The sequence below is a fragment of the Ctenocephalides felis genome, unplaced genomic scaffold (assembly GCF_003426905.1).
Source record: "Ctenocephalides felis isolate EL2017-DRISC unplaced genomic scaffold, ASM342690v1 CF-g0.4_SCAFFOLD_03572, whole genome shotgun sequence".
Lineage (NCBI taxonomy): Eukaryota > Metazoa > Arthropoda > Insecta > Siphonaptera > Pulicidae > Ctenocephalides > Ctenocephalides felis.
This window is the reverse complement of record NW_020539726.1, coordinates 17,185,653-17,201,750: the sequence shown is the minus strand read 5'-3', so window position 1 is coordinate 17,201,750 and position 16,098 is coordinate 17,185,653. Positions and strand designations below refer to the sequence as shown.

Here is a 16,098-nt window from a genome sequence, read left to right as displayed (position 1 = left end):
GTGTACACATTTTGTGTAATTTTTTTTGGGTTCCGTACCAAGATTTTTAATTTTAAAATTTACGTATATGGTTCAAACGCATGTCCTCGACATTTTCGATAGTATGGAATGAACGATTTGAATAATTTAAAAACCATTTGATTCGTATTGACATTGAGACGTGCTGATTAGTTTTTAGCGAAGGCAGGTCTAGCCGTTCCGAAGATACGGGGCAAAAAGTGCAAAAAACGGTAACTAGACGATTTTAATAATTCGAAAAATATTTTAAGGTGAAGAACTGATTAAATTTTTGGGAAGCCAGATCCAGCGGCTATGGACTCTCAATCAAAATAAGTTAAAAAATGTCATTTGGCGGTCAAAAATGTTTATTGGACATATGTACATCAAATTATGAGATATTTTATAAAAATTTTAATAATGTGTACACATTTTGTGTAACTTTTTTTGGGTTCCGTACCAAAATTTTTAATTACGGTACGGGAAGTTCTAGCAATTTGCCTTAAGGCACGATGCCATGTATCCCACAAGGTTTGTAATAATTTGTAATAATTTTAGTTTAGCTTGAAGCTATATTCATTTGGTAGTATTTCTATTTTTCAAATCGATCTTTGTCCTAATTCAAGGTATTGTCCTAATACTCAACTCTCCTAAGATACTTTACAAATGTAATTCCTTTCGTCCTCATTTTATATTAACAATTTATATTATATGAAATATGCAGCTATAACAATAAATTATAGAATGAAAAGCAATAAGCAATAGCTCCTGGAGCAATCTATGATTGTTATATCCAACATAATTCTCCGTGAGTGAACTTTGACAATGAATTATTTTGATTAAATATATGCTAACGCCAGATTGAGACATGCATCTCAGGATTGCAAAAAGAAAATATAATTTTAGTTTCCTTTTAAATTATTTCCGCATAATGCATTGTATTTAATAATGAAATATCTGTATTTATATAAAAGATAACAAAAATATATATTAGAATTATAACAAAAATTGATGCCTCTCCCAAATGGCTGATCCTCGCCTATACCTCAGTAAATAATGGCATCTGCGCATTTACTAGAATGTTTCAGGAAATAATTAAATAAACTCATATTATCTATTCATTCTAAAACATATCAGAATTATCCACATAAACATATTTAGTATATACACTCAGATAAGTATATAAGCTTCTATCCAATTTTTCTAGCAGGGAATGATAGGCCTAGACAGCAAAGTACCTACGAAAAATTCTTTTGATTTTTTGCTCTTTAGTAACTTTTTCTAATGGAATTTAAATTATTTCTCGAAATGGGAACAAAGAATGCTATAGGGCAATTATAGTAAAGACATTTTCTCAAACGGATATATATATATATCGGAGTGCAAGATCATATGTTACCCTAAGAACTTTAGCCCGAGGTCTTGTTCTAGACTGGCAGTGATGAGAATGGAACGGTGAAGACATGCCAGGTCAAATCACAGGGTCAACGAAATGGGATATTAAGTTGTAAACAATATCTAGGGTTTATTTAAATAATATAAGATAAAAAACTAGTGGTGCAAGGCATTTTGCTTTGGCAAGTTTCTGGAACTTCCCGTACCGTAAATTTAAATTTTTAAATGCTTTAAAAATTTCTGAGAAGTTTAATTTTATTTTTAGAGCAATCGCGTTGCGTAGCTGTTTTAGAAACGAAACATCAAAGCGCGTCACAGTCTAATGGTCAAACATTACAAATTTTGGCACGGAACCCATAGAAATGTAAACAAAATTTGTAACTATTATTAAAATCTCTATAAAATATCTGAAAATTTGATGTGCATATGTCTAAACTTTTTTTTTATTTTTGAAACCGCTAGAATTGTCTTCCCAAAAATGCAACCACTTCTCTATTATATTAATACAAGTAATATATATATTTTATTTATTCAAATCGAATGCTCCGTTCTCTCAAAATGGCAATTCTTATTAGTTTTTACCCCGTATCATCGAAACCTTTGTCAAAATCGTCAACAATCAGCACGTATTCGCATCAATACGATTTGAATGTTTTTTGAATTATTCAAAATGGACACACCGTTTTCTCAATATTGCCATTTATTTTACTTTATACCTCGTATCTCCGACACGACTAGACCTGCTTTTGCCAAAAACTAATCAGTATCAGAATTGAATAATTTTTGAATCATTCAAATCGGATGATCCGTGTTCTCAAAATTGTGAACGAGAAATTGTATTTAACATACATATATACTACATACACTGAAACTTAAAGATATATAAAAATTTTGATTTTCGATTTTTTTTTGCAATTGTTATACCTTACCCTATGGACACGACACAGACGATCTTCGCAAAAAACTAATTATCACGATTTCCAACCAATATTTTTCGAACAGTTTTGAAATTTTCAAATTAGATTCAGGATTTTTGTCTAAAACGTCAACAAACATTTTTACACTTTTCTTCTAATTACAAAGAAATAGCTTGGCAGATCGTCGCGCAAAACTGATAAATGCTAGTTGTTAACGAGTTACATAGTCTTTGCTTTCAAATTTTTGAAATCGGTTCAGCCGTTTTTCGAAAAACGTCAATGAATAGTGCAGTACTCTTAAAGTAATGATTTTATTATTCTCAAAAATTTTGTAAATATGAAATGGGGCACCTTTTTTAAGGCAAGTTGCATGAACTTACCAATACATGTAAATAAGCAACTTTAACCAATTATAATTTCTAAAACACGAGCAAGTCTGTTCTAAAAACATAGTCTATTATTCTCAACTTGAAATAATGTTTATAATTCAACCACTTTTTGTATTACTATAATATAATATTTAGGGACATTCATCTAACATTGTCATTGAACTGTGTCGCCATTGATCCGGCAATTTTCCGAAAACTAATCAGCATGATATTTCCAAACGATATTTTCTGAATAGTTTTTTAATTTTCAAAATCCTTTCAAAATTGTTTAAGAAAAACTAAACGAAAAATTTTGCACTGCTGATCATCTCAAAAAACTAACCAATGCGAGTTCTTATTGAGTTGCATGGAATGGCTTTTAAATTTTTTAATTTAGTTCAGCAAAAATCAAAATTTGGCTCAATTCAAAAACGTACTGCTCATTTTTTTAAACTTCTGTGCTTGTCATAGAACGGTAAAGTTTAAGCATGATCTTCAAAACCATGATCTCTATAGTTTGCTAAAAGTTTCATAAAAATCATCGAAGACAATTTTTCAACAAGAAACGGGATAGACGATCTTTACCAAAATTTAATCAGCAGTCAGCACGATTTACAGCCAATATCTCCCGAACACTTTTGAAAAAAAATTTAAGATGGATTTGGTCACCAGACATCGAAAAAATAAAAAATAAAAACTTTTTGTGTAACCGTTTTTTGTTAATAAGTAAACTGCAAGGTTTTAGATAATTACAAAACCCTGTTCCATAACATATCTTATTACCTTGCAGAAATAGCGCATTAAAGTATCATTTAGCAGCAGAATTGATTTGATGCAATTGATAAGAACGCGGCGTATTCTGTGGGAATAGTTGAAACGCTTCCTTATAAAAACATTGCCAGTTTAACAACTTACGTTAGGATTAAGTTATCGCTTCGAACAAAAAACGCAAAGATTCCATTACGATTCAATTAATATACAATTTTATTGTTATTTAAATACTTTGCTAATATAATTTATTCCTCTGTTAAATTTGTATGCAATTCTGACAAGAGGAGCCTAATATTTTGCGTTTTATGCAAATGGTGACGCTTTTCACATTATATCGCAAAATTATATAAAAGAATTCATACCATTTTCCAAAAAATATTTGTTTTTGTTAATGTTTTGTTTATTGCTGGGGTCTGAAAGAAATTGGCAAGAATGTTCACATATATTTCATTACTTAACTAAAGATGCTAAAAACCAATGTAAGTTTTTTATGTATATAGTCATCCAATTTTTATCGAGTCAAATTGGCGTGGTCCGTAAATAATCGTAATATATGATATGGAATGTTTATATCATTGACAATAAAACCAGACGCGACAAAAAAAATTTACTTATGTGAAAGTATTTGTATGATAATTCTATTTATATTCTATTTCCTATTCTGTTTAAAATTTTCAGAAGGTTCTAAAAATTAATTTGAAAATATTTTACGGGAGCTTATGAAATTGGGCGACGAGCGCATTCTATCAACAACTCGTGTGTATGTTTACAAAAGATTTGTTCAATTTATTTTCTAAATTTTGTTTTTTTTCTGAAATTTTAAAAATTTCATTTTTCATCATTTTAAAATTAAAAAAAAAACGATTTTTTTTTATATTTTGATATGCATATGTCTAATGATAATTTTTCAGATGTTTTTCTAATGATAAATTTTCAGAAACATGCTAAAAGTAAACTTATATGAAATTTTCCATTTTGGATTTTTTATGATTACTATAACTTACTCTACGGGAAGTTAATAAAATGTTTCCAAATCCATGGGTAGCGCATTATTTAATTTAAAAATTTAAAATTCATAGTTATAATCAATGTATCTATATAACTGTATTAATTTTTGCAATCTCTCAAATGAAGTATCTCAAATAAAGATATAATTCTTTACCAATTATAAAAAAATGTTGATTCTTTCGCATCTTTCGCAAAAGGTTTCGCAATCATTCGTAAAAAGTTTGACAATAATCGTACTTTTATAATATTTCATGATAATTATTTGTGGTAACAACTTATCAATTTCTATATATATATATATATATATATATATATATATATATATATATATATATATCACGTATGTGTAGGCATATATAAAGGATTGGTTTTGGATTCCAATGTGGTCACTTGTCAGCTTACCATATCAGGATGTTTTTACTAAAAATATTATTTTTTACATTAATTTTTGTGGTGTCTGTTGCAAATTGCAAAATTGTTCCAACAGATGAAGGTGTTGAAGGTTTGTGGAACTAAAATTTTAGAAGTCATAAACTCATCAAAATAATGTTAATGAATCAATATTTCTTTAATTTAATTTAATAAAATATATATTACATAAATAATGGATATGTCATTATAATTAAGTATTTTATACAGATATAAATATACCAAACGTATGGTTTCAAGATCACCATCGTACAGGGTATCAAGTTATATAAAAATGATTAATTTTGCATATTCTTGTAAAAATGTGAGTAACTACTATTACAGGATGTGATCCAAAATTATGGTGTGTGCATGCGGCTTTAGCAAAAGTTGGGGACAAATGCTATCACTTCAGTAACTTGAAGGTCGAAAAAAAAATGATTTAAATGTATCGTAAATAGTATTATTTCATAATATTTTTGTATTAAATTACACAGATGGATTGGGAAAATGCAAGACAATATTGTTTAAATCTCGGATTGACATTGGCTATAATTTCAAACAAAAAGGAAAACGATTATATGAGATGCCACATATTGAATATATCAGGTATGATAATTAATGTAATTTGTTACTGAGTTTGGAAATGTTCAGGAATGCGCTTAAGATCTTACAAATATGTTACATTATATATTTATTATTATAACTAGATCTAAAAAAAATTAAAAACAAAAACATAGGGTAAGTTATAGAAATCGCAAAACATTGAAAATAAAAATTTTTGCTTTCGGTTTATGAACATTTTGGCATACCTTAGAAAAAATTAATGTATGTGTGTGTTTATGTTTGGATACAATTTTTCGCCCACGATTTCAGTTGCAACAAACATTATACTTGTATTGATAAAATACAAGTGCATTGGATTTGAATTTTTCTCTTTTAACTTTCAAAAATATTCAAAGTTTTAGACTTCAAATATGAATTTCAAATTTACAATTCAGTTCAGTTCTGATCATTCGGCATCTCTTGCTAATGTTAACATTCTCAAGTGTTCTGAGCGATAAAATAGTCACAGTATATTTTATGAACAATAGAATTATCTATACGATAATTATCTATTTGAAAATGTTTAAAACTGTAATTCATCGTTGATCAATATTTATCGTTTACTATTTTTTTCTCGAATATTTAATACTGGTACGGGAAGTACCTGCAATTTGACTTAAGGCACGATGCCATTCACCACTAGTTTGAATACAAATTCTCTTTGAAATACATATTTTATGAGCACATTTTTCTTCATATGAAACTTTGTCAGAATAATTTTTCACCAGAGTTGGCCTAGCTATTAATTCAATTTATCTTTTGTAATATTGCTTTTTTATCTTATTTTACAGTTTCTGATTGTTTACACTTTGCCAATATAAAAGTTTATGTCTAAGTTGTCCTTTTCTCCCTAACCACGTAGAAGCTAATTGAGAAGCTATACAAAAAAAAGTTGAATCTATCTTAAAAATAACCATTCATCATAAGAACAATTATAAATAAAGCATACTTATAATTTATAATCAGTTATCGTAAACTAAGAAGCTTTGCTCAAGAAAAAAAAACTAATAATAAAAAAAAATTACAAAATTGACAATAAGGCCGTTTATCTCGTAATGCCAATGTCACCCGCCTTAAGGCGATGGCTGGTTACACATGTTTTGTCCTCTACTTTCAAATTTCTAACTTAACTTGTTTCTGATGTAATTGTATTCGACCATTAACCCTCGCTTTTTTTTGCTGTATTTTTCTTATACAAATATATTAATAATGGGTTGTACTGTCTTAAGGCAGGTCTGTGAGCTGATTAGACTCCAACTCGATTTAGTGAAGAAGTAGTGTGAGAGTTTTTCCCATTTTCATTTCACACCGTAGTGCCCCACGTGGGCTTATTTTCAATTGGAAATGGACATCGCGCTTCCCGATGTCAGATTTCCAGATATATATATATATATATACAGGGCCGGTCCTGGGGTCCTTAGCGCCCGCATGCAACTTTTTTTCTAGCGCCCCCCCCCCCTATTAATTTTCACCGTTTTAACAGTTTATCATTAAAATTATATATATTAATTTTTAATTATTCTGGATTTAGTACACAAAAAATTAGATATAATCTAGAAGGGTATAAAATATATTGATTTTAAATTTATTTATTATTATCGATATTAATAAATAAAACAATCCCTGTTATAATTTCACATTTTAATAATATTCAATATGTAGTAACATGTTTACTTATCTATGTGTAGTAAATTGGTTAAGGATGTAAGTTCGACTACCATAGCAAAAGAATTAATATTTTTGTTAGATTAAAGGTATAGAATTTAAGAAATGCTTTTCAGAAATAGTATTTATTATTTTGATAAATAAATAATAAGAAATAAACAAATTAATTTTTAATTATTCTGGATTTAGTGCACAAAAAATTAGATATAATCTGAAAGCGTATAAAATATATTGATTTTATATTTATTTAGAAAATCGAGGCGATTCGGGGTTTGATTATAATCAAGTATTTTGAAATTTTTAATTATTTTTAACGTATGTGCAATATTAATATTTAAAAAACTAGCATTTCAATTTCAAACATAACACTCGTATTTCATGTTGGGTTTTTTAAATTTTAATTTAATTTAATTTTTCATCATTTACAATATCCAAAATTGCGTCGTAAACTTCTTCTTATTGATATCGTAAAAGCCGTCATATTCAGAGTATCAGCTTGTTGTTTTAAAGTTAAATTTTTAACGTATTTTAGAATATTTGTATTGTCTAAAAATCAGTAAAAATGCAAATAAATTACACATTGTTGAACTATATTAAAAAAAACTTATTATATATGATATGTATTATTTCTGCATAGTTAATAATTATTATATTTAGAGTATGGTCACCACTAGGTATAAAAAAGCCTTAAGATTTTGGTTCCAAAGTAAATTTTGCTTCCATTTTTCATATTTGTTCCACGCATATCTTCAATATTCAAAGTTCAACAGATGCGAAACATTTGCAACAAAAGCAAAAGTTACAATTCAATATCTCGGAATAAACAAGTCATTTTCTAAGCACTGACTCCCCATTTTTTATAATCTGTTTATATTTTTTATCAAGTTCCGATTCAACTAAATTAGCTCGCAATTATTTGTCAATAATGCCCAACAATTAATTTAATCTTTCACAGGTTTGCGCTTATGGGATTGAACACTAGATCATTTCTTTTTCGATTCCACGGTAACTTCAAACAAAGAAAAAATTGAATAAGTAGATTAAGCAATAAGCAAAGCTATTATATATTAAATTTCAGAATTATTAATCGGTTAATTGTTTCTACTGATATCACATTGCAAAATAAATATGCTTTTTGCGTCTCTGTATCCCTAGTTAAGTTAAATTATTTATTATAATTTATTAAGTATTCTAGATTTTAAATAAATAATTCTAGATTTTATATAAAAAGAATATAAAAATTATATTATAAATTTAATTTCCGAAACTCTTTTTGGCGCCCCCTAAGCTTGCGCCCGCATTTTTTGCATGCATTGCATGCAAGGCAGGACCGGCTCTGTATATATATATATATCATATATATAAATATATGTTATTTGCTGCGATAATCTAAAGAGACATTGAATCGTGTACAAGTTTCTATTTAAAACATCCGTTTTTTTAAATGTAAGAATTTAAGTATAGATATATTTGACAATATAATAATATAATTTGTAATATACAATAATAGCAATACAACTCCGCCTACCAATAAAAGTGTAATAATAAAGCTAAAAATAAAATTAGGTTTACTGGCAAAATTAGAGTACCAATTTTCACAATATATTTATTTAAAATGAAATTCTTAAAGAAAAAATGTTATAATATTTCCAATACTTGGTAAATGATAAAAAGATTTATTTGGAGAAAAAATCTTTTGATTTAACAGATGATCCTCACGGAGATCGTTTCTGGGTCGCTGGTCATAAGGTTGATGGAAAATTTGAATGGTGGAATAATATACCAATGGATTACGCTAATTGGTTACCTACACAACCTGATAACTCCAAGGGCATTGAAAATTGTATGGAAATGAGAGAACTTTCTACGGGAAAATTTGGATTTAATGATGCTCCATGCAGTTTTCAACACATGCCAATATGTCAGACAAAAACAAGTTTTTATTAGAAACTTTCATGATAATTGATATAATTGATGTAAATCATAGTATAAGAATAAATAATGTTAAAGTTTTTTTATTATTTTATCATACATATCATCTACATAATTCTTGAAGTAAAACTGCTTTAGGCGCGACATGGGTGTAAATCCGTACAATTGCAACGGAAGTGAGTTACGGCGGGGACGAGTGCCAATGATTCGTCATTCGCTCTCGATGAGATTATTTCTATATGGGTCGATTCTGATTGGTCGTCGTAATAAAACTGTATCGCCAGCAAAAGACTAAAAAAAAACGAGCAATCAATGATTGTATATTAATTTTAATTACATGAAGTTTTTCAAACACAATTACATGATAAGTGGAATTGTGAAAACAATATTTATTTAGGCGTTGTTTAACATGATACTTCTCTGCATTTTTATAGATATCAAAACACATTAAAGCAGTACTGCTTTATTGTTACATGCCGAAGATATATCTTTTTCAGAATTATATCTCAGACACTTTTGGAAGTTTAGCGGAGTCTACATGTTTTTCGTTTATGATGGCTATTAAGTATTACAAAGTTGCATATAAATAATGAAGAATAAATTGATATTCAGATTTATCACTCTAAACAAGAGATCAAACACAACAATAGTTTGTGTAGCTGTGTATCAAGATATACTTTATAACGGTCAATGGACATCTATGCAGTTTATTCATTGCTAGTGTTAATGAAATTATTCAAGATTGTTATATTATAGCTGTCTACTGTGTGAACAAATATTATAGACTTTATTACTTAGTAATTACTTTATTTCTCCAATAAAGGTTCAAGTCCTAGATGCTATTTCTAATGAAAAACCGCTCATGTCGTATGGCTTTAATTGCATTATTGTTTTTAAATATTATAAATATCTTTAATGTTATTATAAATTTATAATTTATTATTTTATAAATATGTATAATGGTTGCCATTAAAAAATGTGTGCATCACGACCACGAGTGTAACCACATTACTGATGAACATTATTCAAAATTGTTATATGAAGTATTTTTAACTTAAATGCCATCGAAATATATTGCCATCACTGGAAAAATTTGTAATTATTTATTATTAATTGTGAAAAATATGTATGTCAGTCGCAAATCTTTTGCCAAATATCATATTTTTCCAACAACTATATTTCATGACAAATGTTTGCGGTAGATTATATATATCATATACAAATAACATATCAGTATCTCTATATATAGAGGATCCTCTATATATAGAGGATTGTTTGATTTTTTAAAGTTAAAGTTTTTTTGTTAAGATGTTGTGGGTTAAAATATTAGTTTTTACATTAATTTTTGTGATATCTGTTGCACAATGCAGAATTGTTCCAACAGATGATGGTATTCAAGGTGTGTGAAACTAAATTTTGCAAAAAAAGCTTATGAAAATGACAATATTGTAACAATATTTTTATATAATCGTTGGCATACGTAATGTGTTATTACTATAGAATATTTCATAAATTTAAATCTATGCAACTTTTTATATTATAGGCTGCGATCCAGAATCATGGGGAGTGCATGCGCCCTTAGTAAAAGTTGGGGATAAATTCTATCACTTTAGTAACTTGAAGGTAAAACATATAATTATTTAAACGTTCATTCCATAAAGTATTATTTTAGATTCTATTTTATTGTATTAAATTATGTAGATGAATTGGGAAAATGCAAAACAGTATTGTTTAAATCTCGGGTTGACATTGGCTATAATTTCTAGCAAAAAGGAAAACAATTACATGAGATGTCACATATTGAATATATCAGGTATGAAAATTGTATACTGACTTTGAAAACGTTGAGAAATTTTCTGAATAATACTAACATTTAAAAGTATTGCAACATCACTCATTAGAGCTAGAATACTCATTTGAAGTTTTATGCAAGAATATCGAAATATATTTATAACACAAGCCTTTAAAGAAAAATTTTCAAATTTCTTGTTTTGTGACCAAGATATAGCATTGCACTTGGTATAATTATGAGTAACATTATTCAAGAAAAAAATCTTTAAATCGACAGATGATCCTCACAGTGATCGTTTTTGGATTGCTGGTCATAGAGTTGATGGAAATTTTGAATGGTGGGACAACATACCGTTGGATTATGCTAATTGGATTCCTACGCAACCGGATAATGCTCAAGGTATTGAAAATTGTATGGAAATTAGAGAATTTCACACAGGAAAATTTGGTTTCAATGATCTTTCCTGCGATTTCGAACTCATGCCAATATGCCAAACAAAATCAAGTTTTTATTGAGACAATTTATGATAAAAGTGGCAATATAACCACAATTAATTTGTAGTAAAACATGAATGTATCAATAAATGTTTTAAATGTTAAATCACATGAAAATCAACTTCTTTTTATTAGGTAATATTTGTACACAGCTCTTAGATACAGAAAAGGTACTTTTTTAAAAAGTTTATTGTTGTAACAGATTAAAACTTGTACTATTTGTAGAATGAATTTAAAATCAGAAAGATTTGTATTGTACATCATCTGCCGCTCTCGGTACGGTTAATGTGTATAAAACATTGATACTTATTATGATATTCTTTCTGAAATTTAGTTGGTAAACAATTTTTTTCTATGTCTACAGCAGCATGAAAAATAGAGATTCTCAAATCTGTGCTAAAACTACATTGAACTAAATTTTCACTATATTTAACGTTCGTTAACAACATACTTGGAAATGTCTTCATATTTACATATATGGTTGAATATTATATTAATGTACTTATATAATATTTAAGCATATAAATACAAGATATCAACATTTTGATACTCTATCTTTTGCACTCTAAGTTAAACTTCTACTCACACTTGATATAGAATTAGAATGAATCTTAAAAATCCATAATTGAACATGTGTTCTTTGCATTTTGTAATTGAAAAAGGGCACATTTTCAGATGAAAGGAATGAATTATTTTCTTTTACTAGCAAATCAGTTGATACCATCAAATGCATTATGTAAATACTGGCGTCAATACCGAAATTAATGAACAAAAATAAATAAAAAGAGTGCGTGCAAAGTTCACACGCGATTGAAGTAAAACTTATTTGCTACAGCAAGATGGCATTTAAGTAAAAATAAATGCATCATATAACAATTTTGAATAATGTTTATTAGTAATATGGTAACACTCGTGATGCACACATTTATTAGTGTCAACCATTATACACATTTATATAATGATAAATTATAAATTATATATTTATAATAGCATTGAAAATATGTATAATATTTAAAAACAATAATGTAATTAAAGTCATACTTCAAATATGTAATGATCGGTTTGTCATTGTATTTAGCATTTAGAAATGAACATTTGTTAGAGAAATGAAGTAATTGATGATTAATAACCTTTATAATATTTGTTCACACAGTGGATTATGTTAAACAACGCCTAAAAATATTGTTTTTGCAACTTCACTCATCATGTAATAATTATGTTTGAAAATCTTCATGTAATTAAAACATACATTCATTGACTGTTTTTTTTTACTTTTTCGCTGGCGATATAATCTCATTCTTTGAACAGCTGTAATATCTGTTTTGCCTAAAAACGAATTTCATTTCAATAACTTCAAAGATTTATAGGAACTACAAATAATATAGAAATTATTTCAATAAACTTATGTTTCATTCACGCGCAAATCCTGCATTTGTTTTATTATTTTCATTTTAATTATTTACGGGGGACAGGGTAAAATATCCTTCTGATTTAGGCATTTTTCATTAAATCAAGATTTGTACTACGAATTAACTTTAAAATGTTTATTTATCTATGCCGATTTTATTGTTGGTATCGGTACGCATGCAACGTTGATGCCGGTACGCATACCACGACAGATCTTTTTTCACATACACGACGACTAATCACAATCCGTATAGAAATGATATCATCGAGAGCGAATGACGAATTATAAGCACTTGAGTCGGCCGAAACGCACTTTCGTTGCATTTGTACGGATTTACACCTAGCTGCGCCTAAAGAAGTTTTACTTCAAAATAAAATTTTAACAGTCCATTTCAAAGAAACGGTTTGGTCGATCTCTGTTCAAAACTAATCAGCACGATTCTCAAATATACTTTCAAATAAATTTTGAATTATTAAAATCGTGTCAGAACTTTTGGCTAAAACTTTTTTACTTTTCTATTAATTACCAAGAAAAGGTTCGGCAGATCGTCGCACAAAACTGAGAAACGATAGTCCTCATCGAGATATATCGAATGGCTTTTAAATTTTTGAAATCGGTTCAAACGTTTTTGAAAAAACGTCAATGAAAGGTCTAATTTCAACAAACGCCAAAAGAACGTCACTAATTTTTGCAAACTTGGACGAATTTTCAAAATTTTACTACTTGTCGTAGAGTCGTGATATTTTAGTATGATCTATAAGACCGTGATATCTATCGTCAAAAAAAAAAATTAACAGTTAATTATGAGAACACGAGTTGACCGATCTTTACCAAAAACTAATCAGCACGAGTCCCAACCAAAACCTTTCAAACGATTTTTGAATTTTTGAAATCTATTTAGAATTGTGTGACAAAGAATTTTACACTTTTTTGCTAAAAATAAAGAAACGGCTTGGCCCATCGTGGGCAAAACTTATAAGCACTAGTCTTCATCGAGATACATCGAATGGCTTTTAAATTTTTTGAATCGGTTCAGTCGCTTATGAGAAAACGTCTACGAAAGGTTAATAATCAGATCACATACACACACACATACTTTTTACCAATTTGGTCTGATTCGATTCAGAATTATTTAAAAAGTCGAGAAAACATGAAATTAGCGAGTCAGATTTTTTTATGAAACATATACTTCTCCTTCGGGAAGTTAAATATAGATAAAATAACCGCAGTCTGTTTTTGCCAAAAATAGTATTTTTATCAACTACATTTTATGACAAATATTTCCGGTAGATTAAATATATCGCATATATAACTTATCAGAGTCTCTATATATAAAGGATTGTTTGATTTTTTAAGGCTTCAATTGTTGTCGGTTGTCTTGTTACGATGTTGTGGGTTAAAATGTTATTTTTTATATTATTGTCTGTGATATCTGTTGCAAATTGCGGAATTGTTCCGACAGACGATGATGTTCAAGGTTTGTGGAACTAAATTTTGTGGAGAGCGAAGCTCATATAGAAAAATCAATATTAAAACAATGTGGCTCTAATTAAATTTAATCATTGAAGAAACATTGATGATTTTATGTAACTTTTATTACAGCATGTGATGGAAAATTATGGGGTGTGCATGCGACTTTAGTAAAACTTGGAGACAAATGCTATCATTTCAGTAACTTGAAGGTGGAAACTAAAACAATTATTTAAAAGTGTGTAGTAAATGGTGTTAAATCATATTATTCTTTATTTAAATTGTGCAGATGAATTGGGAAAATGCAAAACAGTACTGTTTAAATCTAGGTTTGACATTGGCTATAATTTCTAGCAAAAAGGAAAACGATCACATGAGATGTCACATATTGAATATATCAGGTATGAATAATAATTGTAATTTGTTACTGAGTTTGGAAATATCTAGAAATTCGTTTCTGACTGAAGTGTTATATAATTACTCACTGTATTTTATAGTACAATATTAAAACAAACAAAAACTTCTAGAGCTGGTATGTTCAATTTAAGTTGGAATATAAGAATATATTTCTAACACAGAAATTTGAAGATAAAATTTTAAAATGTCTTGCTTCATAATATTGTGGTCAATATAAAAAGTTCATTTGTGCTAAGTAACAATATTTGAAAAAAAGTTCTTTAATCTAACAGATGATCCTCACAATGATCGTTTCTGGGTTGCTGGTCATAGAGTTGATGGAAAATTTGAATGGTGGGACAACATACCGTTGGTTTATACTAATTGGATACCAACGCAACCTGATAACTATCATGGTATTGAAAATTGTATGGAAATCAGAGATTATTATACAGGAAAATTTGGTTTCAATGACCTTCCCTGCGATTTCGAAATCATGCCAATATGCCAAACAAAATCAAGTTTTTATTGAAGAGACTTATAAAAGTAGTGGCAATATAACCACAATTATTGGATAGTAAATCATGAATCTAATAAGTGTTTTAGATCTTTGAAACTTTTTAAAATAAATTGAGAAGTGGAAATCTGTTGAACAAGCATATTATGCATTGCAGATTAAACGTGAAAGTCTACAACATGCATAGAAAAATTCATTCAAAACAATTTATAACAATATATTTTTTATTAGTTTAATTAATTTATGAAAGCTGAATCAAATACATCCAGAGCACCAAATTACATGAAATTCAATTATGTTATATTTGTATAGCTCTTAATGAACGAATTCGGAACTTTCATGATTGCACTTTTTCTTACTAATTTATTGTAATAGTAGATTAAAACTTGTACTATTTGTAAAATGAATTTAAAATCAAAAAGATTTGTATTGTACATCATCTGATGCTCTCGGTATGATTCCGTTAATGAAAGAACTGCTTACTAGTAGTGCTTACTAGTAGTGAATACAGAACATTGATACAAATTATAATATTTTTTCTGAGATTCAGTTGATGAACAAGTCTCATTTATGTCTGCAACAGCATGATAAATAGAGATTCTGAAACCTTTGCTAAATTGTCGCAAAAACACATATGAAAATGTCTACTTATTTGCATATATGTTTAAATATTATAATAAAGTGCTTGGATATTATTTAAGCATATAAATACAAGATGTCAAATCAATTTTCTAACTCTTTATTTTGCACTCCAAGTAAAACTTCTACTCACGCTTTATATAGAATAGGAAAGAATCTTAAAATATCATAATTGGATATGTATTCATTGCATTCCGTAATTGGAAAGGGCACATTTTAAAAAAAAGTTATAAATCTTTTTACTAGCAAGTCAGTTGATATCATTTAATGTATTTTGTAAAAACTGGTGTCGATATCAGAATAAATGAGCAAAAA

General features: G+C 28.2%; 1 protein-coding gene across 1 annotated transcript; it reads left to right on the top strand.

Annotated features, from left to right (window-relative positions):
• The first annotated feature begins 3,912 nt into the window (after window positions 1-3,912).
• LOC113388179 (macrophage mannose receptor 1-like) lies at window positions 3,913-15,732 on the top strand. Its single transcript, XM_026625581.1, has 10 exons — window positions 3,913-3,927; window positions 5,362-5,473; window positions 8,844-9,056; window positions 10,611-10,690; window positions 10,769-10,880; window positions 11,136-11,258; window positions 14,364-14,443; window positions 14,521-14,632; window positions 14,921-15,043; window positions 15,689-15,732. Exons 1-10 carry the CDS (start codon window positions 3,913-3,915, stop codon window positions 15,730-15,732), a joined length of 1,014 nt encoding a protein of 337 aa, XP_026481366.1.
• The last annotated feature ends 366 nt before the right edge of the window (window positions 15,733-16,098 follow it).